The 28,000-nt window shown below is 47.6% G+C and overlaps 1 protein-coding gene across 1 annotated transcript in view; it reads right to left on the reverse strand.

Annotated features, from left to right (window-relative positions):
- The window catches only part of LOC126195803 (cadherin-related tumor suppressor-like), a gene marked incomplete at its 5' end in the record, with an annotated part of 496,439 nt that overhangs the window by 415,794 nt on the left and 52,645 nt on the right, over positions 1 to 28,000 (reverse strand). Inside the window, one exon of the mRNA XM_049934438.1 lies at positions 15,120 to 15,353. Within this exon, the coding sequence (XP_049790395.1) occupies positions 15,120 to 15,353 (234 nt within the window). The remainder of the gene's footprint in view (positions 1 to 15,119; positions 15,354 to 28,000) is intronic.

The raw sequence follows: 28,000 nt of genomic DNA on the forward strand, positions 1-28,000 counted from the left end.
AACCTTATACCAGAATCCCATAATCAACAAGGCACAGGATCAGGAGTTTGCAAACTGCAGAAGGGCGTTGCACATCCGCTGGGTGGCGAAGATCAGTCCCAAACAGTGGTAAGTCTCCACCGCACTGAATGATTGGTCGTCAGGGTAAAGTACTGAATGTGGATGAACAGTACAATGGCTAGAGAAAGGCACAACGAGAGCCTTGGCGGCTGAGAAGTGAATGCCATGGGAAAGGACCAGTGACTGCTCCTCTCTAACGGCGCCCTGCAGTCAGCGTTCAGCACTACCCACAAAAATCGTCGGCATACATGGAGCATAATAACGAAGACCTACAGCTGCGGTTAGACCATTGATGCCCACTTAATACAGAGCCCTACCAGACCCCATTCTCTAACATATGGGGGGTAGCGTTGGAAGCACCAACTCGAACTCGAAAAATGTGGTGCCACAAGAACTTATGGACAAAAACCAGTCGTGGGTCCTGGAGAACCCATTCAAGTAAGATACCGAGGATGTAGCGACATGTCATAAGCCTTTTGAAGGTCGAAGAAGACAGCAATAAGGTGTTGCCATCAGATAAAAGCTGTTTGAATGGCAGACTGCAAGCAAACTAAATTATCAGCAGGAGAACGACATCCGAAAATCACCCTGGGATGGAGCCAGAAGGGTCCGAGACTCAAGGAGTCAACACAGCCGCTGGCTAACCATGTGTTTGAGAACATTTATGAGACTAACTAGGCGATAGCTGTCCATCTCTAGGGGATGTCTTTATCACAGCTAGTGACTGTGGTTTTACCACACAAAGGATTATGGGCACTGAAGTCACCCAACATTAGGAAACCAATGCAGCCAATATGTTCTGAGACACTCCACCATCACCGTAAAAATTACAGGTGCTAAAATCCTGAAATGTCCTTACCTAAACAGCTACAGTCTCCAAAGTTGTATCAAAAGGCACAAGTTCGCTATATACAGAGTCCAGAACGTATGTGGAAACTTCGCCCAACACCCTATCATAATCAGCACAATTCTTAAAATAACCTCAGTAGCCAAGAATGGCAGAGGTCCCAGTTGCTGAAAACAAAGTTTCCTGCAGGGCAATGCAGGAACCAGGGGAGGAACTTAAGAGATGTTGTAGCTCAGCCAAGTAGTGGAAAAAAACTACAACTGCACTGAACGATCGTGCTGTTGGTATTCGGTGAGGGCGTGAAGGGACCAAGGAGGAAGGATATGTCCTGAGGTCACCTGATGTCACCAGTTGAGAGGTGATGTTATCAACACACAGGATCTGAGAAGAATTGTGTGTTATGATCTGGAGCCTCAGGGCCACCAGGATTGCTGCCATGGCCACAGAAACAGAATATGTGAGATCCAGTGGTACTGGGGCCACTGGAACTTCTTTCAACTTGCTTGGAAAATATCTTTTTGTCTTTCTTCTTCTTAGTGGTTTTGGATTACAATTTTTTTTTTTTGGGGAGGGGGGGGGGGGGAGGGACTGAAGAAGATTTTGAAGCCCTGTGCAGACCGGCAAAAATCTCGGAGTGGAGTGTCCCGAAGGACCCGTTCCTGCCATAAAAAGCAGGACGAGGGTGATTCATCTCCAGCTATGGGATGCAGTGGGTGTGGGGGAAGCAGCAGGACGAACTAGATCAACCGCCAGGGAAGGGAGGTAGGCATGCTCGAGTGACCATGAGCACCCACTGTAGGATGCATAATGGGGATGGGAGTGATGTAGTCAGAGGGGGTGACGTCGTCACAGGTGTAGTGCGTGACATTGTCACGAATACAGCATGTAGATGCTCATATTTTTTCTTGGCCTCTTGGTATGTCAGTCTGTCCAGAGTCTTATATTCCTGTATTTTTTTCTCTTTCTGAAAGACAGTGCAGCCTGGTGAGCAGGGAGAATGGTGCTTTCCACGGGTGGTCCGGGTGGGGTGAGGGAGGAGCCCAATGAATGTTCGCATCCAACGGTCATCCACATCTATACATACTGGGCTGGCATCACAGTGCAAATATACGTGTCTGAATTGCATTCATTTGAAGCACCGCAAAGAGGGGGGGGCGGGGCGGAATATATGATTTCATGTCACATCAGTATCCCACAGGCAATGAATCGCTCTCAAAGGCCAAGGAGAAGACCCCACTACCAACCCTACTGTCCTCTGGATTCTTATGGACACGACAAACGAAGTGTATGCCCTGTTGCTCCAAATTGGTGCATAGCTTATCGTCAGACTGCAAGAGGTGGTCACAAAGGAAAATGATACCTTGAACCACGTTTAAACTATTTTGGGGAGTGATTATCACTCGAATATGATCCAGTTTGTCAGAAGCGAGCAACGCCTGTGATTGGCCAGGGCATGCTGTTTCATCAAAACTGAGCCTTTCTTCATTTTGGAGATGGCTGTAACTGCCCCAGACTTGTCATGTATAGTCTCTACGAAGAGTACAGGCTTTGTGACGAAAAAAGAATCGCCCTATGTTCTTGTGCAAATCACATATTTGGGGAGTATTTCCCTGCTTGTGATATAGCCCTACGTTCCTCCCACGGGACCAGAGAAGAAAACATTTTGGGTTTGTATCCCTCCATGTTGAACAAATTCTTTCCTTCTAAAGAGATTCTTGTGGCTGTATGACCACCAGTGGGAGCAAACTTTATCTGCTTTATATGAAAGTTACCGACTATGATGCCAGCCACTGGTAACAGAGGTACTCTCCACGGTGACCAGCCAGCCTCAGCAACGGCCACCTGGTCAGTAACCCGTTGTTCGGAGATCCGTGCCCCAGTCACGAAGGGCACACACTCCTTGGCATGCATGAGGAACTTTTTCAGGCGTCAACAGTGCAACGCCTGCATGGCCAGGGTACTTTCAGCTGCCATGCAGGTACCTGACGCCCCCCCTCCCCCCCCCCCCCCCACAACAGGACGGCTGCTGTGCTGGGTTTAGGGTGTACTACCACAGTGGAAAAGAAGGTTGCTGAGGTGGAACAGACACCACACTGGGCATGATCCGTACTTCTGAAAAATTTGGAAAAGTTGTCTCAGATCAAACCCAACAATTGAGACCGTGTAACTTATTCATTAATGAAAATATGCAGAAAGCTCTGGAACTGAAATGGAAAACTAAGGTCCTAAGTGATGTACTACATCCAAGTAGGGTGTGGAGCTGCGAGCCCGCTAAGCGGCACAGAGGGGGACCGGGTAGAAGGATTTACAGTGTTCCGTGCTAAACGAGCGCGCATATGTTCGCATGCCAAAAGTTTCTGTAAGGACGTCGGAATGAGGATAGAGACAGGTGATGCCTCACTTCTCTGTCAGAGAGGAAGATATTTCACTTTCTTGTGGTCCGTCAGCAGCACTTATTCGCTGGTGAAATAACTTGCCCGGCTGGTATGAGATATGGCGGTACAATTTGTTATAAAGACGTTGCCTTAGCGTCCTTTTGTTGGGTCTAGGGGTGCTACACGTATTTCTTAAGTGTCGCGAAATTTTGATGTCTGTATTGGTAACACCTTTTCACTTTCTGTAATGGTATCCGTTTCTGGCTCCCTGCACTGGTATTAGGCTTTCGAATTTGACACTAAAGCTCCAGCAATGTTTTCGTTACCATGTTTCATCAATTGTCTCGATTTTTGTCTATATTTATTGGTATAAGTTTTTGTGTTTCTGTACCGCTAATCGGTCTATATGTATTTGGTACCATGTTTTGTTAATTGTCGGGATTTTTAGGGAAATGTATTGGTGTTGCAGCTTTGCTTTCCGTATTGGTATTGGTTTCCCTCTCTGTCCTGGTATCGGGCTTTTCAAACAAGTGATATTTTAATACCAGTTACTGTTGATTCAAGCTAATTTTATGTTACTTTCGTCTTTGATAACGACCATTGTATGGTCTTTCGCAGTTGTTTTGTTTTGTATATTTTAGTATTATTGTGATTTTGTGGATGTTATTTACGATTTTAGTATGTCCCGCTCAAAACATCTATTTTCCCACACTTGTCCCGTTAGGTTCAACATTTGTAATTAACAAGAAGACCGCAAAGCAGTCGAATTTTTGTATATTTTTTACATTTACGGCATGTGAAATAGAGAAGTCATATACGAAAAAAGTTAATTTTTGTTCGACGGGCTACGTGGCTCTGTGGCAGAATGATGGCCTGCCATGAGGACAGCTCGGGTTCGATTCCCGGCTGTGGTAAACTTTTAAACAGAGGTGGATGTTGTACGAACATTTCTGTGAAGTGTAAATACATAAAGATGGAGAACGAAAATTAATTTATAACCTTTCTTTAAATTTCACAATCTTTAGCAACAGTTTTTATACAATATTGGTAGTTAAAAACTGAATTTTGTGTACGATATATAATTAGCAATAAGAAGACGCATTTTTTATAAAAATGGCACTAAACGTCTGTTAATTAGGATACTTTTGTTGAATTTTATACCTAAATGACAAATGTATTCGAACTGAACAAAGAAAAAATGTAAAAAGTAATGACCCAAAAGAGACTCGAACCAGCAATCGCCAGACTCGAGCACTGCCGATTATTTTATCGTCTTTATGTATTTTACGATTCATAGAAACGCTCGTAGAACAAACACCTCTGCTTGAAAATCTTGCATATGCCGTGTGGTTTACTTGTAAGAGTTTGAGTGACACCGTAATTGATTTTAATATTTTCGCGCCACAGGGCGGGTGACTATCACGGTCGCCATAACGAAATCATGTCTGCGTTGCACGTTAAGGAGTTATGACTACCTCATTAGTATAAGTTCGAAAGGTTTATCGTGACACCCCCGATTCTGCCTCTGACGCCCTGGAATAGTCTGGAACGTGTGATTCCACACTGTGACGTCACAAATCTCGACCCTGCCACGTCCTGAGAGGGAGCGACAAGGTCAGACTGACGAGCAACACAAGACCTCGCCTCGAACGGTGACATTGGGCGAGCTTAGCTAGCGGTGCCACGCCTGCCGATTCCCCGAGCTCGAGCTGTGCACGCTGCGGAACTCGGCAGGGCTGCTCGGGAAACAGGGGACAAGCATTTACTTTCGGACGTGTGTGCATTGCTCGGAAGTACCCCTGGCACACTTCCCTACTTACTAGTTCCCGTCTACGACGAATTAAGTCGACATTGTCTTCCTCCGGTAGTCGTCCCACTTCGGCCGAGGCTGGCGAAAGAAACTACGCGCAGATGAGACTGACAGCTGCGTCATCTGCTCGTCACCCGCACCGTCCTCTCCCCAACACCGCAGGCGGGTCCTGAACAGCTCGACCCGCGCACTGCCCTGTTAGAGGAAGCACTCTGCTGGCTCTCGGCCGAGAAGTTGTTCGTAATCTGAATTAATGAACTGGTAGGGATATTACTTACACTCGCGACAACCAGCCTCACGTGCACATCTATCACGTCCCGCGCGACGACATTTGACTGCGAGGTAGAGCATGGCGTGAGTAGTGAGCAGTGACTAGTGAGTGGGGGGTGGTGAGCAGTGAGTAGGCCACGCGGCAGTGCGGCAGCAAAAAGCGCGGCCGTCAATTTATGACGCGGTCGCCGGAGCTACGGCACGCGGGCAGGCAGAGCGGCCTTTGTGCTCCGCGCGGCGCGGCGCTGCACGTTTTTTGCGTCGCGGCGCCGCCGGACCGCCGACGGCCGCAGCAAGCAGAGCCCGGGGGCGGCCAGAGTGACCGGGGGCGGACGGGAGGCGGCCGCGCGCCACCTGCCACCAGCCACCTGCTGCACAGCCGGTACTCACTCGACACTTCCACCGGCACTGAGCCCAGCCCCCACTAATGACCTAGATTCCCAAATCCAGTCATTTGTTGTCCACGGTTGCAGGTCCTCGGCTTGGCTTCGTACCTATGTTTACGATGTTTTTTTTTTTTTAGCTTTGTAAATAGCTAACACAAACCTCCAGTAAGCTTGGTTACTTATTTTTCTGTACATAAAGAACAACGCCGCCGCCGCACTACGGCTGCTTCGGTATCTCACTCTGTAAAAACGGAACCCTTACGCACTGAAGAGCCAAAGAAACAGGTACTTCTGCCTAACATCGTGTAGGGCCCCCACGAGCACGCAGAAATGCCTCGACACGACGTCGCACGGACTCCACTAATGTCTCGAGTAGTGCTGGAGAGACTTGACACCGTGGATGCTGCAGGGCTGTCCATAAACCGGTAAGAGCAATACGAGGCGGAGATCTCTTCCGAACAGCACGTTGCAAGGCATCCCAGATATGTTCAATAATGTATATGTCTGGGGAGTTTGGTGGCCAGCGGAAGTGTTTAAACTCAGAAGAGTGTTCCCGGAGCCACTCTGTAGCAATTCTGCACATGTGTGGTGTCGCATTGGTCTGCTGGAACTGCCCAAATCCGTCGGCATGCACGGTGGTCACGAACGAATGCAGGTGATCAGAAAGGATGCTTACGTACGTGTCACTTGTCAGAGTCGTATCTACACGTACCAGGGGTCCCATATCACTCCAACTGCACACGCCGCTCACCATAATAGAGCCTCCACCAGCTTCAACAGTCCTCAGGGGTCCATGGCTTCGTGAAGTTGTCTCCATACCCGTACACGTTCATCCACTCGATACAATTTCAAACGAGACTCGTCCGACCAGGTAACATGTTTCCAGTTGTCAACAGTCCAATGCCGGTGTTGACGGGCCCAGGCGAGGCGTAAAGCTTTGTGTTGTGCCGTCATCGAGGACAGACGAGTCGCCCTTCGGCTGCTACAGCCCATATCGATGATGTTTCGTTGAATGGTTCGCACGATGATACTTGCTGATGCCCCATATTTGAAATACGCAGCAATTCGCGGAAGGGTTGCACTTCTGTCACGCTGAACAGTTCTCTTCACTCGTCGTTTGTCGTGTTCTTGCAGGATCTTTTCCCGGCCGCCGCAACTGCATACTCGTGAGATGGTCGTACGGGAAATTCCCCACTTCATCTCTACCTCGGAGATGATATCCCAAAGCTCGTGCGCCGACTATAACACCAAGTTCAAACTCACATAAATCTTGATAACCTGGCAATGTAGCAGCAGTAACCGATCTGACAACTACGCCAGACACTTGTCTTATATAGGAGTCGCCGACCGTAGCACCGTTTTCTTCCTGTTTACATAACTCTGCATCTGAATACGCATGTCTATAAAAGTTTCTTTGGCGCTGCAAAGTATATGCAAAATTATCTTTTGATGTGGAATATATAATTAACTGGTGAGGCCGAAATTTATACGGAATCGAACGCGTCAGCTGAATTACGAAAGTTCTGAGCAGGCAAGGTTCAGTACATCGCGGCCACGGTTCAACGTGCTCGCTGAGCAAGCGTTGTGCTGTCTTGCGCAGCTCCGTTGTGAGCAGGCCTATACTTTTAACCCTCGTAAGCTGAGAAAAGCTGACGAGCACGCAGGCGCCGTTCCGCTCGCCGACTGGACCACTAAAGGAGCCGATCTTAATCACACACGATATGCCTGGAACAGCGGTTGAATCGTGCATTCAGCGTCCCGCTAATTACGTGATCTTAAGTGATGAGAAGTGAAGCTGTTATCAAGACCGGAGGCGGTGGTGCACCGCATTGGCCTCATATCTGCTGGGTTCACTACGGTTTGTTGGGCGGAATGCTTACATGCTGGGCGCGTCACATTTAACAGTGGAAACTGATACGGATGAAGGTATAAGCCCATCGAAGCAAAACATTGCAGTGAACGCGGATTTTCAAGTAAGATGTCTGCGGGGTAACTGCTAATGTGTGGCTACGGATTACTTCAGCTGTATTTGAAGGGTATACTCATCGATTAAGTCATCGTGTAGTTGGGCTCAAATTTTATCCAAGGCCTTCAGTTAACAAGAAATGCAGTTCTAGCTCAGCGAGTTAAAAGTCACAGTTTACTGTTCATGCCTACCTGCTAAAGGAGGTGTTACACGTTTCGTCTTCACATTTCGATGAATACGGCACTCGTCTCCAAAGTAACTTATGAATTCTTCGAAACATTCCGCGGATCGTGTAGCAAATGTTGACAGCAGGTATCGCTACTCGAGGTCTTCAGCCACATCGACGAGGCCGCTGTATACGACACTTAGGAGCTGACCTCAGAAAGAAGAGACCAGAGGAGCGAGGGGCCAAGATACATATCTTGCAACTGTTGGCGCGTTAAAAGCATTACGTTAGATGAATAACGTGTCTCTGCTCCATCGCTCGTGTACCACATTCTCCGACTAACAGCAAGGGATGAGCTGTGAGTCGGATTGGGTGGAAAAGTCTACATCTGTCAGGCATTTCTACTGGCGAGGGCAATACTTCATACTGGCGCCAGTGGCGGCTGTTAACCGAGCAGAGTGATCGGCGCTGGTGACTGCCACGCAGGGAGGCCAGGTTCGATTCCCAGCACTTGACCTTGTGTTGCCCACAACACCAGTCAGTCATCATCACCGAGACGCAAGTCGCCCAAGTGGCATGAAATAAAGACTTGCACTGGGCGGTCGGTTGGTTGTTCGTTTAGTTTGGGGGGATAGCGACCAAAGAGCGAGGTCAGTGGCCTCATCGCATTAGGGAAGGAAATCTGACGTGCCCTTTCAAAGGAGCCATCCCGGCATTTGCCTTAAGCGATTTAGGGAAATCAAGAGAAACCTACATCAGCATGGCCGGTTGCGGGCTCGAACCGTTGTGCTCCCGAATGCGAGTCCAGTGTGCTAACCACTTCGCCACCTCGCTCGGTCGTCTGGGGAGAAAGTAAACCGGCAGAACAGTGAATGCAGCCATATTTACTACACGGCCACTTGTAGAACTTTTGTGTTAGGATATGTTCTGAAAGGTAGAGGCAGTCCTCGATCAAAAACTGTACCGTTGCTTTGAATTCAGCGTGTTTGAAGGTAGGGTGGTAACTGAGCAGAGCGCGTACCCTGACAAGACGCCGCCTCCCCTGCTGCTCTGCTGGTCTGCACTCCCCCCGCTGCTCTGCTGGTCTACACTCCCCCCGCCGCTCTGCTAACCTGCACTCCCCCCGCCACTCTGCTGGCCTACACTCCCCCCGCCGCTCTGCTGGTCTACACTCCCCCCACTGCTCTGCTGGTCTACACTCCCCACCCCCCGCTGCTCTGCTGGTCTACACTCCTCCCCTGCTCTGCAGGCCTACACTCCCCCGCTGCTCTGCTGGTCTACACTCCCCCCTGCTCTGCTGGCCTACACTCCCCCCGCTGCTCTGCTGGTCCACACTCCCCCCCTGCTCTGCTGGCCTACACTCCCCCCGCTGCTCTGCTGGTCTACACTCTCCCCCGCTGCTCTGCTGGTCTACACTCCCCCCCTGCTCTGCTGGTCTACACTCCCCCCGCCGCTCTGCTAACCTGCACTCCCCCCGCCACTCTGCTGGCCTACACTCCCCCTGCCGCTCTGCTGGTCTACACTCCCCCCACCGCTCTGCTGGTCTACACTCCCCACCCCCCGCTGCTCTGCTGGTCTACACTCCCCCCCTGCTCTGCAGGCCTACACTCCCCCCGCTGCTCTGCTGGTCTACACTCCCCCCTGCTCTGCTGGCCTACACTCCCCCCGCTGCTCTGCTGGTCCACACTCCCCCCCTGCTCTGCTGGCCTACACTCCCCCCGCTGCTCTGCTGGTCTACACTCCCCCCCACTGCTCTGCTGGTCTACACTCCCCCCCCTGCTCTGCTGGCCTACACTCCCCCCTGTGGCTCTGCACTCCCCACAGATGAGCGACGGCTCCACTTGTTCCTCTTTGTACTCAGACGGCCACTGAGCTTCTCAGTGTTCCAGGCAATGTCTAGGCGACATTCCAACTGAATCAGTAGTGATTAAATGTTCTTACTGAATACCGGCACTGTCACGCTTCCACAATAGCTGGGAGTAATGCTTGACAGAACTGCTGTGAGGACAACGCGAACCGGCAGCCTCCAGCGAGCCCTACACCAGCACCGCAGGCTCCCCGACGTCGCACCTGCCCTGCAGCGGCGCCCTCTCTATGTTTGTAATGGCGCAGTGCACAAATACGCGGAAAACGATTACTTCCTTCAGAAACACAACATTGTAGGGCAAGTTGCATTAACGAGGGAACGGAAGCCGTACGTCAGAATTCATGTAACTGCAGTAACTGTAAAACAGAAACCGACGTCATCTCAATGCAAGTCCATCTACTATGTCCTCCAAAACTGATGGCTAAAACGTCATATTACTTTGTATTTCCGTTAAGATGTATAAATTTGCTTTGAAGGGCTGCAATCAAACTCGACAATTCTTACTATATGAGAAGTGTTCAAAAAGTAACGGGGAATTTGTAATTTCTCGTGCTGTATATTAGTGCGAATCGAGCGAGTTTTTCATCATTGTGAGTCCGCCTTGAAGCAAAACAACTTTTTTTTTTCTTATTTGTTCCCCGAACTAGTTTCGGCGACAATCATCACCATCCTCACTGGGCTCTTTAAATCTAAGAAAATCTAAGAAAATAGCATATTTACACGAACACAGTAACACATCATTTCATTTTTACTCTTCGTTTTTTGAAATACAGTTTCTTATGGATACTATCTTATTTATTGTATGTTATGTATGTTATGGTATGCTTTGAAGAATTACTGTCGCTGTTTGCGGCATATTTTCTGTGCTTCTTCTGTCGCCGTTGTTTTCTCAGCGTATATCATGTCATCTGCAACTATGTGAGCGGCTGCTAGTAAACAAATACTAAAAGGTGAACTTACGAATGTCAGCGTTATACACTTGTAGTTGGGATAGTGTTCTGGAATACAGTTTTGGTGTGTAATGGGCTGTTACTCAGTTATTCGTGCATTCACGTTCGTTGGATGCATGTAGCTGATTCTATACACAGCAATACAAAAATTTCGCACTTGTTTATGATCCAGAACATTAAGACATCTTCCTGTTCACGTGTGTCGCGAGCCGAATACACATCAAAACTGTATTCCACAACACTAGCCCAACCCCAAGGGTATAGCGCTGACGTACGTAAGTTTACCTTTTAGTATTTCTTTACTAGCAGCCGCTCACATAGTTGCAGATGACATGCAAACACGGTCCAAAGGGAAGAGTTCCGAGATAAAGTTATTATGTCTGGAGAAGACATTATTAGCCATATCGAATATTGAGTGCAGTGTCAGTTGTCAAAAAGCTGAAGCACAATCCGCCTTATAAATTAACTGTACGTTGTGTAAGAACAGAGCATTAGCTTTAATATTCACCAAAATAACTCTGTTGTCTCGACTGACATTGTCGATGATGTCGTCAATCCCAGGACCCTGCCACCATTTTCTGTGAGTAACGTCGTTGCTCACACAGACTTCGTCGGTATAAAGGAACTTCCTGCTCTGCTCTCTGAATCTCCTTAATTGTATCAAGCTTTTGCAGCGGCAGTCAATTACATACGTTATTTTTTTACTTACAAATCACTTCCACATAACTCCCATTTCACGCAGTGTTTCGCGCAAAACATCTTTCTGCCGAGGGAAATTAATTTTTTGTTCTACAGCAATAAATAATTTGCGTAATTTCGGCCTACTTTGGATGTGTATAAAAGCCATCGATGATTTGTAATTCACCAGCTTTTTAAAGCTATCTATAATGATTTGTTAGTCATGCATCCTATTGTGGCAAGGCTGGCCTTCGTTTAAAGCCGTTTGACTGAGACTGGAAATATTAGCCAACAGTTCTTTCTCTGCCGTTTCTTTAACACAAGCCGTAATTACGTCGTAGGTGACGAGATGCTGTTTAGTCCACAAATACCTCTTCGTCGTATTGCGCACATTTTCTTGCCACATAGTACACTTCTCGATAACTTGTGAATAACTAAGTATATAACTGAATCTACAAACTACACCCACAGTGGTAACTAATGCCACACGAAGACAGTCGACGTAAGCCACGGCTGGCTGTCGGCAGCTGCCGGGTTCTCCGAGCACAGGTCACTTCCCCGAGCGCCGGCGCGCCTGGCCCACGGATTTGCCGACGGACTGCTGGTTGCCGCGAGCCTCCCTCCCCCAGTAGGCAGCCACAGCCACGCAGAGTGCGGAGGGCCGAGGCTGACGCTGCCCGTGTGGGAGGAGAAAGCACAGCGACTAGACACTGCACGTAGTGAAAGCTGGTTGCCGCAGATCACGACCCGGAATGCGAATATCCGAGGACAGTACGGAGAAATGGGCCTTTAACGTCGATGACTCGTACTGAGTACGAGGACTACAGTAAACTACAAAACGTGCGACACGTTTCAGAAACCTTCCGTGCCCCACATCCTACGCAGAGGACGACATCTTCCGTGCTACCCTGAATGCCCCGATGTTGAGTAGTTAGACGCAAGTGTGATCCGGAGAAGTTGTTTTTTCCCAGTCTAATTATTCATCTTATTGATTCGATTGTCAATCTGTATATCCGTGTTTCTGACTGAAGAATCCGTACATGGATACATATTATAAAAGTGTACCTGTGTCTGTACTGTATGTATAAATGTATTTCACACCTCCTCCTAAACTACTGGGTGGACTTGAACCGAGCACGGTACACATACCACTAACTGTCTGTGCAGAACCTCTGTAGCGATAAGAACCACCTACATCTCAAAGATGTGGACGTGAAAAAAAAAGCTTGATTATATTTATCCAGCATTCGACAATGAAAGCATTTAGTTGCTTGCAAATAACAGTACACAAAATTTCAAACCGCTCAGAGAAATTTTCTCACTCACATCACTCACAGAATGATGACAGTAGAAAGAGTTTATCGGTAATTACACTTTGGCTATCCGTGCACTACAACAGCCGCATCGGGGAGGCCTTTCAGTTTATCACTCCTTTACTAATACGTCTGTTAGCAACACATTTTGCAGACAGTATTCATTTATACCGCTGAAGGCACTTGCGAAATTATATAATAGGGCGACACATAGTTCAAGAGATGATGTCATAACCAGAGACATGGGTAGGAAACTGCCATGTCATACGCGGCGTTTTAATTTATTACTTCTTCACTGCTACATACTTCCGCAATACATATCGTACGCAGTGTCCACAGGTAGCACTGGATGTGCCCGCAAAACTGTGTCATTGTACGTCACGTAGCTCAGGGGATACGTCTTGAACACTGAGCTGCGTGAAAACGAAAATGCGAACGAAAAAATACATTACATTTACGCGAAGTGTACCGGGTGAATCACCTAAAGCCCGCTCCGCCAGTATTGCGGAATGGGAAGTGCTATAGATATGCGATTTTGACAGACTGGATTGGCACTGACGGGCTCCTATTGTTAGCCAAGACGCGTGGGTGTGTACGTTGTACTTAGCGCAGGTTAGTTTAAATTATTTTAAGTAGTGTGCAAGCCCAGGGACCGATGACATTAGCGGTTTGGTCCCACAGGAACTTACCATAAATTTCCAAAAACTGTTAGGCAATCAACAGATTTAACAATGTTTAGAAAGAGTATTTTTCGTAAACATACACTTTTTTAGACGGAACAATGCTTATTGACATTAACAATTTAAATTCAGGATGAATTACAACGTCGGCGATGTTTGTTGCAGAATTCTAGTGCGAGTCGTTTGATCGTATCATAGTCAAAAATTTTATTTCTGGAGACGTGGAAACCGTGTCAAAAACGTACATACAGATAACAATGTGCTATGCAACAATTGCTGCATGCGCGCTAGCGTTTCAGAGGTGTCCGAGCAGGCTACAGTAATACACGTTATCTTCATGCATTTAACTGTTAGTTGAACATTTTTGACACGGTATTCACATCTTCGGAAATACTATTTTTGACCATGTTACGGTGATCTGAAAAGTGCTCTCGGCCCGAAACTAGTCATCGAGTTAAAAAGAAAAAAAGTAAAATTCGCAAATTTTGAGTGGTTTTTCGTTGTACAGACACGTTACATGGATTCTGACACATAACGAAGGATGTGGAGAGAGGACGAGGGAGGGGAGGGGGGGGGGAAGAATATGAAGAGAGAGGAAGGGGGATGCTGTTTGGTTTGTGGGGCGCTCAACTGCGCGGTTACCAGAGCCCGTACAATTTCCCAGTCTTTACACAGTCCAGTCCAGCCACCGTCACGAATGATGATGAAATGATGAGTCCAACACAAACACCCAGTCCCCGGGCAGAGAAAATCCCCAACCGGGAAGGAAGCAACGCTAGACACTTTTATTTATTTATTTATTTATTTTTACACGAAGCGCGAACGCAAAGCACGGTTTTTCTTTGAAAGGAACTTTCCCGGCACCCAAACGGAGGGGTGGGAGCAAAGTGGGCATGGATCGCGACCCGAGGGGTGGCCCACGCTCCAGTAACCAAGGAAAGCGTAGGGAACTTGGACTAGAGGTACAATGAACACCGGTTATTTCTTTATTTTTCTTTTCGTTCTTTTGTTTTTACGGTTATTTATTTATTTATTTTTGTCATTAATACTGCCGAGAATATCAGGGAACCGGCGCCACACGACCAGGAGGCCGCAGCGGTACGTCAGTCTAATTGAGACTATCGGCGTAAAGTGTTCCCGAGAAGGACATTCCGATTGCAAGTGAATATATCGGTTCTAAGTGTGGAAGAGGCAGGGATCAACTGTTCATTACAGGAACACCCCAGCTCCAGGAAACTGGAGAAAACTTGCCTGTAATCTGGATTGCGGACAACTGCACAATGGCGTTCATTGAGGAACTGCCAAAAGCCTAGGATACTTTTCTCGCCATCAGCAAACAAGAAGTATGCTGCTTGTCCACAAATCCACCTCACAGAGTTCGTCTTCGCTTGCGGGAAGTATCCCACGTAGGGAAAGACGAGCAGTTGAGTAGGTGTTCGATGAGGAGTCGTTCGGGTAATTGGGGACAACCACTGTTGCACGAGGAACGAGACACCAATCGCCGATCTGCACTCCAAACGTTAAATTTTGGTTTTTACTTAACATCTCCTAGCGCAGCCCCCTCCCCTCCTCTCCCCTCTCCATCCCAGGACGGAATGTGACTGGTGAAGGTCAAAAGACCACGAGCTGCGACCGAGGAGGAAGGGAGGGCTTACAGGACTGGGTTTCTCCAGCGAGGTCGGGTGCAGTGCTCGGGAAGTGGGGACAGGTTGCGGGGTGGCGCGCAGCAGCGGCCGGCGGCACTCACTCACCTCCTCGTAGTCGAGCCTGGCGGTGAGCGTGAAGACGCCGGTCTGCGGGTGCAGCGAGAACACGTCGTTGGCCCAGTCGGAGACGACGCTGTAGCTGATGTGGCCGTTGACGCCCTGGTCGAGGTCTCTGGCGCACACCTCGCCGACGCGCGCGCCCCGCACCGCGCTCTCCGGCATGTCGAACGAGTAGGCCGCCTCGGGGAAGACGGGCGGGTTGTCGTTGGTGTCCGTGACCTGGCCCACACACCCACCACACCGGCACTCAGTCTCACACCTCCTCCACACTGGCTAAGGGGAAAGCGGCTGCCGCACAGCCTGCCCTCCGCCCCCGCCCACCTCTCTCTCTTGCCCTTTCATCTCAACTATTAGCAACGATGCGAAAAACAGACCGGTTACAACCGGTACCCGTATTATGGTTCTCAATAACCACTATTTTCCGCTATTTGTTTGGTCTCGGTTATGACAAGTTTTTTTTTATTTTTAGCAACTACCAGATAAGAAACTGAAATATCATTTAGCCGTAGCAACAGCGGTGAAATTTTTGGTTTTTAGATACATATTTTTTTAAAAAGGAGTAATTTTTGTTCGTAAAATTTCCATAGCTCTGAAATACAGCGTGTATCAAAAATTATGTTATATTACAAGTGTGACAGAGCCAAACACACGGCGAAGTGACAAAACAGAAAAAGAAATGTCGGGTACGGCCTTTCTACCCTACATTCCCAGAGTGACGAACAGAATCGGCCGAGTATTCCGCAAACAGCCTGATGTTACTGACCTCCAACGTCACTGGACCAGACTGTACGTGGTTAGTGTATGTGGGGGTTTATAAAAGGTTCTGTTTTTGGGCCTCCGTCAGCAACAACACTGAATGAACTGTGACACCGCGTAACAGCAGCTGTGGATGCTGTAACTCAAGACACGCTCGCTGCATTGTGGGAACAATTTGAGTGCCGCATTGACATACGCCGTGCATCTCAACGTGGCCATATTGAACAATTACGAAAATGTATGACAGAAAACTTGTCGAGTTTCCCGTGCATCAAAAAACAAAATTCACTGTATTTGTTTATTAGTTTCAGAAATATAGGAATGCCAAATCGGATGATTCTTTTTGATAGACCGTATACTGTGTTATTATAGAAAATGGGGAAAGCGATCAGTGGTATTTTAATAACAATAGCCGGCCGGAGTGGCCGTGCTCTTCTAGGCTCTACAGTCTGGAACAGGGCTACCGCTGCGGTCGCAGGTTCGAATCCTGCCTCGGGCATGGATGTGTGTGATGTCCTTAGGTTAGTTAGGTTTAATTGGTTCTAAGTTCTAGGCGACTGATGACCTCAGAAGTTAAGTCGCATAGTGCTTAGAGCCATTTGAACCATTTTTTAATAACAATAGCGACAGGAATGAGCAAGAAACACACGACGGGACAATTGTTTCAGATTTCCGGAGACAATAATGTACATGTTACCATGTGGCGTCCGCCTCTGGTAGCGGAGTGGTCAACGCGACGGATGTCATACCTAACGGCACGGGTTCGATTCCCGGCTGGGACGGAGATTTTCTCCGCTCAGGGACTGGGTGTTGTGTTGTCCTTATCATTTGATCCCCATCGCCGTGCAAGTCGCCCAAGTGGCGTCAACTCGAAAGACCTGCACCAGGCGAACGATTTACCCGACTGGAGGCGCTAGCCACACGGCATTTCCATGTTTACCGTGTGGCGCGGTCTGCCGAGTGTTACGCATGTGCATGCAGTGCGCGAGCCTCGACGCCACTTGGTATGTACGGTAATTTCTCGCTGCTCATGTCGGAAATTAGTTGTATTAAAGAATGGCAGCATCCCTAGTGTGGTAATTACGATGTGCGGTTTCAGTCAAGTAAAAGGCCTCATTTGCTTTAAGAAATTAAGAACGGGGTGAGCCACAACAAACTTGCGACATCACATAAGGAGAAAAAAACTTCAGAATTCATTCACAATTCACAATAAAAATGGAAATTAGCTGATCTATTGCTTGTGTCTACATTTATGCTTTTATCTGCTTGTAACTTTTGAAAATGAGCGAATTAACATCAAAAATATAGGTCATCAACCTCAGTTTTCACACTTCAGCATCGACTATTTCAATGCTCGAATAGTAGTAAGATCCTCCATTGGACTGTAACATGATTTTTGAGCAGAGTTTCAAAAAATTAGAATCAACAGGAGAATACTGGAGATTTTTTTACCGCTTTTCATTTAATATTTTGATTCTGTGTACCTTGAAACCGAGGGAATCAAAATATTTCAAACTTTCTTCTATTTCTACGTTTATCAAGGGAATAATAGGAATAAAAAAGCAAAAATCGGTTATTTCAGAAACTGGTTATTGTGAACGGTTTTAACAATCAGGTCACATTAAACTGGCGTTGAAAATTAAAAAAAAGACAACAATGTATTCGGAAAGTCCACTGTTTAATCGATAAATCACCATCCCGAATCGTTCGGCGACGTGTGCGCTGGTCGCACCAGCACCGCACTACACTCTGCCCCAGATGCCGCTTCTCTAAACTTCCTCAACAGCGTTCCGTGAAAAGGGCATCATCTTCCCTGCAGCGTGTCTCATTCGAGTTCACGGAGCGCCCGCGTGTCGACTGAACCTACCGGTGACAAATCTAGCGGCACGCCTCAGAGTTCGTTCGACGTCTCCCTGCTCCAAACGCTGGAGCAGTACTCAAGAATATGTCGCACTAGTGTTCTGTACGCCATTTCCTAAAAGTCTCCCAATAAACTGAATTCGACCTTTCGCCTTCCCTTCGACAGACCTTACATGCTCGTTCCATTTCGTGTTCCTTTGCAGCGTTACGCCTACATATTTACTCGACGTCATTCTGTCAAGAAGCACACCACAAATATTTTATCGGAACTTACACGATGTTTTCCCTACACATCCACATTAACTTAAATTTTTATGCATTTAGAGCAAGCTGCTGCCACTCAGCAAATCAAACAGAAACTCTGTCTAAATCATCACGTATCCTCCCCCTACAGTCACTCGACGACAGCACTCCCCTGTACACTATGGCCTCGTAAGCGAACAGCTGCAGGCTGCTGCCCGCCGTATTTAGAGACCGCTTCCCTGGGGCGCTCCTGGGACAATACCCTCGTGCCTGAAGCACACTCACAGTCCCAGACAACGAACTGCGTGCTGTTACTCAAGCGCGTATACCTCAAATACGTAAAAAATGTCGAAATTTTTTTTTGTCACCACACAGCTCTGTAGTATGCTAGAAATATTGTCTCCAGTTTTTAGAGTTGAATTCGCGCTGCAAATGATGTACAAGCCATCTCGCTTGAACCAATATCGAGTGCCACGCCCACTTTTCAACATTTTTCTTTTCGTCGTGTGACTAGGGCTTCCCGTCGGGTTGACCGTTCACCGGGTGCAAGTCTTTAGATTTGACGCCACTTGCGCGTCGATGGGGATGAAATGATGATGATTAGGACAACGTAACACCCAGTCCGTGAGCGGAGAAAATCTCCGACCCACCCGGGAATCGAACCCGGGCCCTTGCGATTGACATTCTGTCGCTCTAACCACTTTTTTTGTGTTTTTTTTTTGTTCGCTACCCCCCCCTTTTTTTTTAAACATTTGTTGTACTACCGTATAAATAGTGTCTACAATGTCCATATGTTGACAAATAGTGGCTAATTAGAAAATTAATTTATTAAGGAAATGAATAAAACTGAAAATGCCCAAAAGAAAGACATGAAGACATTGAAGATAGTACAAATACAAAAGAAACATGCTCCTGTAGCAATGAAATGAAATTCGTGTCGGGGGCGACACTTGCTCACGACCCGACGTTCGATAGAGCAAGAGAGCCATCTATCGACTCGTTCTCCAGACGTTGGTGTAAGACTGGGTCGTCTTCTCGAAATTAACTAAGGGTCCGTAAGTGTGATCGATATCTATCTCGCCTTCTTCGTCTATCTCATCTCTCACCCGTCACACCCCATCTGGCCGGAGGGTCGGTAAATATAAGTCGCAAGTAATTAGCGAAGTCTTGCCCATATTTCTTATGCTGTTGCAGCTTCGTGTGTCCATCCAGGAGAAAATGCCAAAAATCAATTTTTTCCCTTTCCGATTCGTTATACACGTAGCCCACCACCATTCCCCGTACCCATGTCACTGCATTGGTTTTTTGGACCGGAAAATAAGATTCTTGGGGGAATTTTGTGAGGGGCGGAGCGTAACAGGAACGCCAATATCTGTTGTGCCAAGTGCCACACTGGAGCCGTCCCACTACATGCTAAACGATGTTCATCAGTGACCACTGTTGCGCAGCCTACAGTCTGGAACCGCGTGACCGCTACGGTCGCAGGTTCGAATCCTGCCTCGGGCATGGATGTGTGTGATGTCCTTAGGTTAGTTAGGTTTAAGTAGTTCTAAGTTCTAGGGGACTGATGACCACAGCAGTTAAGTCCCATAGTGCTCAGAGCCATTTTTTGTTGCGCAGCCTAAACATAGTGGAGTGTCTGCCAAATGAATCGCGTGCCGCCGTTGATTCGTTGCGAACTTCCTGTTTACCACCACATACCATGTTGAGCGTACCGACGTTGGGAGGTAAACGTTCCGTATAACGCGCCGTATCTGTCGTCAGTTTTTGTCTGGGTACTTCATTTCCAGGGTATTCCTGGGGCACCGGCGCAGTAAGAGTTGGTATACATCTCGCGTCGTCGGTAGTTGTGTTGTCGGGAAGGAATCTCTGACATAGCTAAGCTCAAAAAAAAAAAAAAACTTGAAATGTGACAGCTTCGGTGAAATATGGCCTACATTGTCTGGGGGCAGCATTGAAGTGGGCGCTAGTACATCTGCCAACGCACCCGAGATATTGCGAAATTGACCACGCCACTGTCGGAAAATCGTACTGACGAATAACGCCCGTGCCTTTTCATATACGTTCACTAGACCAAGTCCAACCTCTCCAGGTGGTAGCGTAAGCGTTGTGTATTGGATCTTAAACAGGTGTCCCACACTCACGTAGGTTCCGAAAGTTGCTTGTATCCGTGATGCCATTGTGCGCGTTAAAGGCAGGACATGCGCTACGTGAGTGAGTCTCGTGCTAGGTATACGTTAACATAGGTCACCCTCTGAATCATATCCAACGCTCTTAATTTCTGTAACAGCACCATTGTCCGCATCAGCTTCAATATGCGTCGGTAGTTATCCGCTGCTGTCCGCTGCACATCCGTGTGGAACGTAATACCTAGACATTTTATGGTCTTAACTAACATGAGCGGGCCTTCCTCCCCCTGTTGTAACCCTCGACCGACATTCAAGCAGCGTGATTTCTGTAGATTAAGCACGCGTCCTGCCGCCATCCCGTATCGCTGTATCCATGCCAACGCCGTACGTACTTCTTCGCCTGTCCGTGCCATCAGCATCACATCGTCAGCATAAGCGCGGCAATGAAAGGTCAGTTGTGGCAACGGCACTCCCTCCAACCGTCTTCGGAGACCATATAGACAGGGTTCCAAAGCCATTGCATACAAAAATTTCGAAAGGGGGCAACCTTGACGAACTGACCTTGAAATAACAATGTAGTCAGTGCCCCGCCCATTCACCGAGACTTTTGATCGCACGCCGTGTAACAGTCGCATGATCACTAGAATGAAGGCCTGTGGGATTCCCAATCTGCCCATCACCGCATGCAAAAAGGTATGATCCACTCTGTCGAACGCATGATCGAAGTAAATAGCGACGAGTGCCCCACGCACTCGGCATGCCGCTGCTAAGGCGATGATATCTCGGTAGTCACCGAGCGCCGTATGTACGTTACTCTTACCGCCAGGCAAGTTTGATCTATGAGGAGTCTATCAGAAATTGAAGACCGCAGGCGAGCCCCAAGGATGCGCGCGAAAATCTTATAGTCGCAGTTCAAGAGAGTGAGTGGTCTATAATCTCCTGGCCTTCTGCCACCGCGTGGTTTGGGTATTGGGATGATGATACCTTCTGTGAATTCGGCAGGTATCTCAGTCTGTGGTAACAGGAGTTCGTTGTACATCTGAATCCAGGTCCGTCCCATGAGGTATGCAAAGGCGCGGTAAAATTCAATTGGGAAGCCGTCCTGTCCTGGGGACTTGTTCGGAGCACCCCTGGCAATTGCATATGTCAGCTCGTCCTCTGTTATCGCTGTGATGAAAGTCTCTGCATCTAGTGGTGGTCCTCTATCTGGCATTTCCGAGATGACATCATGTAGTGTCTCGTGGTTCACTTGTACAGGTCCATATAACTGGCGGAAATAGTCAGTAAACACATGCGCAATATCACGCTGGTTCACAACTTGCTGGCCAGTTTCAGAGATTAGTTCCCTGATCAATGTCCTGCGTCGTCGTTGGCGTTCACGTACTACGTGGTGCATGGAGGGGGTTTCGGCAGCAACTGTGTCCTCCAATCTCGCCCGGACCATTATACCTTCCATTCTTAGTCTCGTCAGCTGTAATAACTTGGCTTTTATCCTGCGCATGGCCGTGTGCCTTTCCGGCGATGGTTGTTGGGTCATCAGCTCCATCAGGGCTATAAAATAAAAATCAGCCGTTGTGCGGTTCCACTGCGATTTGTCCTGCCCGTATCGTATCAACGTTCTCCGTAACGTTGGTTTTCCGCATCTGATCCACCACTGGAGAACCGAGGTGTATACTCGTTGGCGGCGAACGCAGGTCTCCCAGGCCGCCTCTATCGACCGGCGACATTCAGTGTCACGTAAAAGTGCAAAATTCATTTTCCAGTGACCCTTACTCCGCCATATCTTCTGACGCGTTAGTGAAATCGTACAGACGTTCGCCATATGATCCGTAAAAGCCGCTGGCCAGATTTCGGCATCCAGTATCGACGTCCGTAGAGCTCGTGTCACGTACACTCTATCAAGCCTACTCGCCGAGTGTCCCGTTACAAACGTATAACCCGGTCTGTCTCCATGCTGCAGTTCCCAGGTATCCAGAAGCGCCATTTCGGTAATCACCGCACGCAGTTCCATGCATGGCACATAATGAGGTTCTTTGTCCTTTTTGTCGACGACACAATTAAAGTCGCCGCACACTATATAGTTATCATAGCGTCCAGCGAACAACGGTGCTATCTCTTCGGTGTAAAAGGTCGCCCTTTCTCGTCGTTTTGTGGAGCCAGATGGCGCGTATAAATTGATGAAACGAACGCCGTCGACAGTGATCGGTATGTCACGTTCCGAAGGGAGAGACATGACGTCCTCCAGTCCTATTCCTTCCCTGGTGAGAATCGCCACACCGCATCCACTTTCATCGTGCACTGAATAATGGGCCTCGTAGCCGTAGAACTCTGGCGGCGATGTGAAACGCACTTCTTGTAGGAGTACAATATCCACGTCCGCAGCGCGTAACATATCTTTCAGCATTTGGATTTTAAGCGGTGTCCGAATGCCATTAATGTTTATCGTTGCAATGCGGTACGCCTGACGTGTGTTCGTCAGTTGTAGGGCGGTGTCATTAAGCGTCTATCTGCACCCCCGGCGCTCCTCACCACACTAAATTGTACAACATTTCTCGACCCCTCCCGGTCTCTGGCCAGGACTATCCTCAATCGTCGCGTTCGTATTTTCATTCTGTTCCTGTTGGTCCATTTCTTGCGCCCAGTCCCCCAGCATATTTCCTGAACTGGTCGAAGGATGGGAGGCAACGTCGTCACCGCTCTGATGTTGGACAATTGTCATCTCCACTTCTGCCTTCCGGTCACCAGAAGGAGTGTTCAGGTTATCGTCGCTGTGTAATTCCTGCACCGTCATCTCGGTATCTGTTGAATCCACTGGTCTCAGGTCGATACTGTCGTTGTCGTCCACTGTCCCCTCGGGACTACGGCTATCGTCAGCAGAAGTCAGTCGACGCTTCTTTCTTCTCTTCGGCGAACGCTGTTTCCGTTGCCTTGCTTCCGCATCGGCTGTTTGGGTTGCGTATCCTCCGTCTTGGGCCTGGCCTATCACGCTCTCGGTGGAAGCACTGGCAGCCACCACGGATGAGCCTGGGGCGGCCGTCAGCTGCGTCTCTTGTGTGGTGTCCTGTGTCTGCTGTGGTCGGAGTTCCAGTCCGTTGGTGTCCATGTTCTCTATAGGGGGCAGCTGCTGGTGCCCATCGGAAATCTCCCTCACGTCGCCTCTCAGGGCTTCCACAAAGGTCAGCGATAAGACAGTCATCTGTTGTGGCGCCTGAACGTCATCCCGTGGAGTTTGCACTAAACGTCGCTGGAGGAATTCCGAGCGGACGTGACCTTCTTTCCCGCACCCCGAGCAAGTGCAAGGTTGCCCATCATAGATTATAATCTCTCGACAACCTCCTATGTACAAATAAGAGGGGACGTGCTTTCGCAATTCTATTCGTATTTGTCTAACCCCATTTAAAACGGGGTACGTGGTAAAACTCGTCCATTTTTCGGCCGCATGGGATAGAACTGTACCGTATGGTCGAAAGGCGTCGGTAACAAGTTCAGACGGGACCTCAAACGGAAGTTCGAAGACTCGTATAGTGCGGATCCCCATTCCCGCGTGATCGACTGTAACCGCACCAACATTCCCGTCGGCATGACAGAAACGATACCCGTTCGGTGATCGCTGTAGAAGTCTTTCGCAAGCAGCCTCGTCAACAAGCTTGACATAGACGACGCTCGAAACAATCGATAAATTGATTCCCACGATTTCCTGTGGATCGATTTTTACCTCTTCTCTTAAGAAACATTCAATCTCGTGTGCCATTGGTCGTGTATAGTCGTTCGCAAAACTGAACTTCAAAGTCGTTTTTCTGTACGAGTGTGCCATCTCGTTCTAGACTCACAACACCGCACACGCGAGGCCGCTCCGACGTAAACAAACAGGCGCGCGCATCGCAGCGCGGCCGGCAGGTAACACGGTCCGTACTGTGTCACTGCCGAAGGCAGACATCGAAAAAGTCATCTACCGAGTATATGAGGCTGAGACCCCTTTTACGATGCGATTAATTACGATTTATTAGAGATGTACAGATGGTGGAACACAAAACTCACAACGAAAGCTTTAATCATTTCAATTAGAAGAGATGCCCGAAGACTTTTGCTCATCTACTGTTGTTAAAATTTCCTCATATGATGCTTGCCTGGTATTCAGTGATGATAACAACTGAAAGAATCAGAGACTAGGGTTTGATGCGCCTTGCTTCACTGAAAACCTACTGAAGAAGATAGATCATGTGGGTAGTTCTGAAGTGTCGGTGAACGATATTGCCAAAAGGCCAAGCCAGACGGAAAGAGCGACCTGAAGACCAAACAGATGAAAAGTATTGTTACGGCCAACATAATATTCTGTTTCTGGTATGAATGATAATAAAATCTTCTTTCTGCGTTTCCCACAACTTTCATTTTTCTGTGTATAAGGAACACTTTCTGCTGAATCACTGCAGATAAAAAGCTAAATTTGGCACAGACTATCTGTGGTACAAAGTTTTTCAAAGAGCATTACTGTCGAGTTTATTTAGATTTATATAAAATAAAAAGTTGCTGTGTGTTATACATATAAATCTTTGTTGCGATAGTTCTAAGATTGATATTAAAAAACTGGTAAACAGATTTCTTTATCTAATTACTAAGAATTATCTACCACTTTTTGAAAGAATAACCGATGAGAAACTGTTCCTCTTGCGATAGTAAGTTTTCTAAAAGTGCCCAGCAAAATCCCGGTCAGATTATTTAACCAAAAAGAAAAGAAAATTCAGATCGTAGCCAATAACATAATGGTAACATGTGCAAAATTTACTCGTGTATTTTCTCAAACGTCCCCACTAAAGAAGTCTTCGAGCCAATCGCATGCGGCGACCTACGTTGACAGTCTGCAGTATGGCACTTTGCCGAGCCTCTTCCGAATATCATGGGACCTGCCATCCACGGTTCGCAGGATTCGTGCAACAAAAGCGCAAGTTGAGTTTCTCAAGAGCGATTCTTCCTAAATCATTTGAGGACAGAAGCTTTTCTCTCTCAAGGCCATTTATTGTATTAGACCTTTTAACATGCTCAAGAATACTTTTAGTAAATCGTCGTTGATGATAGTGGCCACTTCACTGTTTTGAATGATTTTCGATGTCAGTCGAGTGTGATTACGTATCAAAGATACACTGCGATACCATGGATCTGTATATCACTAGATGTTAATTAAGAAATCGTGACTGAAAAGCTGTAAAATATTAATGAACAAGGAATCATCTTTAATATTAGGCCACAAACGAACAGCATTTGAGTTCCTTTGTATAAACGCGCGTTCTGTGTGGTGATACGACTACGCCCGTTTTCCCGTTGTCGACCTTGTTGTCACTGTACCAGTTTGGCGTGCGGACTACAAGGTTGGAGCGGAACGCAGGAACAGTACCATCCTTTTCTAGCAAAGAAAACTTGTCTTCTCTCGCCGTTCGAAGTGTTGCAGTGACGGAGATTCTGTTAGTTCGCTGAGTGTACCTGAAGTCCGCTTGGGGTGGGGATATTAAGATACGCTGAGAAGGCAGGTCGCCTACAATCTGTCCCTCAAAAACTGCGACCAAGAAAACTAACATGATTGTTCATACATATGATTAAGGGGACTAAATTGCAATACAGCTGCTGCAAGAATGTGCTAAGCTAACAACTGAATCAAATACTCTGAGGCTTATCACAGAAAAATGGCACCACGGAAGGCAGACAAAGAAGAAGCTATGCGTTAACAAAGCGAACCGAGGCGAAAGGCTCCAGTTCAGAAGGTACAACGTTAACAGTGTGTCAGAGTGGTGCAATGATTTTTTATTTTGTGACGAGAGAAAAGTAAGTGCATTTTTAACGGACGGAAGGATTATAGTGTGCCGAAAGCCACAAGGCGATCTGCGATTGCAGGCTAAACATTTGCAACATACACTGGAACACGGCGGTGGGTGTGTTTTGGCGTGTGGCCGTATTTCATCAACTGCTGGGGTGAAAGTACTTTCACTGCAACGTGCCAGTGCGAAATTTGCACAGGTCTGCAGAAGATTTGGTAATCAGATCTACGTTGAAATTTTTCCACGGTATTGGACCGACGTTCAGCTATGCCTTGTAAAAGAATGTCTTGTTTATAACTCCAGCGAAGTTGTTGAGACACGACCTGAATCGCCAGACCTTAACTACATAGAGAATTTATGGGACGAACACGACAGAAATATAAGTGGAAGAGCGATCAACCAGATAGATTATCTGAAAAAGGATCTGCAGGAAGGGCAATATGAAAATCGTGACCTCACGGAGTGGCGTCGGAAAATCTTGAGCTCTGTAGGGCGGAGCTGCAGTATCAAAGGGCTAAACTGAGGTCGGGAGTCAGTAACCTCCCGTGATTAACAAAGTAACTTTTCAAATAAGCAAAATTCAGAAGAATCGGAATTGCTTTCCCGTGTGCATACGTGGATTTCTGTGCAGTCCTCTCCCGGTTTTCTACGTGACTGTTGACTTTTAGTGAGAGGTATGTCACATCTGAGCACAGACCCATTAGGTAGCTGAGGTTAGTGCTTATTAATCGAAACGGACTTCGCGAGGAATAATTGAAGCAAATTAATTTTATTTCTTTCAGTGAAAATTTGAGTGTGTTTTGACCCACTGACGTCGAACTACACCGAAGAGCTATCGTGTAGGGCCACCGCGAGCACGCAGAATTGCCGCAACCAGATATGCTCAATAATGTTCATGTGTGGGAAGTTTAGTGGCCATGGGAAGTATTTAAACTCAGAAGAATGTTTCTGGAGTCACTGTGTAGCAATTCTAGACGTGTGGGATGTCGCATTGTCCTGCTGGAATTGCCCAAGTTCGTCGCAATGCACAGTGGACACGAATGGATGCAAGTGACCAGGGTCCATGGATTCGTGAGGTTGTCTCCACACCCGTACACGTCCATCCACTCGACACAATATGAAACGAGACTCGTCCGACCAGGCGACAAGGTTCCAGTCATCAACTGTCCAATGTCGGTGCTGACGGGCCCAGGCGGGGCTTAAAGCTCCGTGTTGTGCAGTTGTTTAGGGTAGACGAGTGGGCCTTCGGGTCCGGAAGACCTTATGGGTGATGTCATGTTGAATGGTCCGCTGACACTTGTTGATGGCCCAGCGTTGACATCTGCAGCAATTTGCGCAAGTGTTGCACTTCTGGCACGTTGAACGATTCTGTCCAGTCGTCGTTGGTTCCGTTCTTGCAGGATCTTTTCCCGGCGTCAGTGATGTCGGAAATCTGATGTTTTAACGGATTCCCGGTATTCACGGTACACTCGTGAAAACGTCATACTGGAAAATCCCCACTTCATCGCTATCTCGGAGATGCTGTGTCCCATGGCTGCTGCGCCGACCACCACGTTCAAGTTCACTTAAATCACGATAACCTGCTATTATAGCAGCAGTAACCGATCTAACAACTGCGTCCGACTATTGTCGTCTTATTTAGGCGTAACCGATCGCAGCACCGTATTATGCCTGTTTACATGTCTGTCTAATTGAATACATTTCCCTATACCAGTTTCTTTGGCGCTTCAGTGTACATTCCTCTTTTGTAGTCGTGAGCCTCAAACTGGGTTGTTTAGCCAAGTATCTAGCTGAATGGCAGCATTTATTGAACGACACAGACTTTGTGAGATTTACTGGAAGCTAATAAATTACAAATCTGTCGTGGAATTCGGCGGAAGTTTAGAGGACCAGACGGGCACATGTACAAACTGTTGGTGCCGAAGATATGCCAGTAGACCTAGGAATATTCCCAATAACAGTTACGAAGCCACGGGACTTTCAATTATTGCCTCTGGAGTAGTGAGGGGATTAACCTCGTCTCGCGCGTCAAAGTGCCGTCAACGAGTCTTTATAAGAACGGTGAGACACG

This window comes from Schistocerca nitens, chromosome 7 (genome assembly GCF_023898315.1).
Source record: "Schistocerca nitens isolate TAMUIC-IGC-003100 chromosome 7, iqSchNite1.1, whole genome shotgun sequence".
Lineage (NCBI taxonomy): Eukaryota > Metazoa > Arthropoda > Insecta > Orthoptera > Acrididae > Schistocerca > Schistocerca nitens.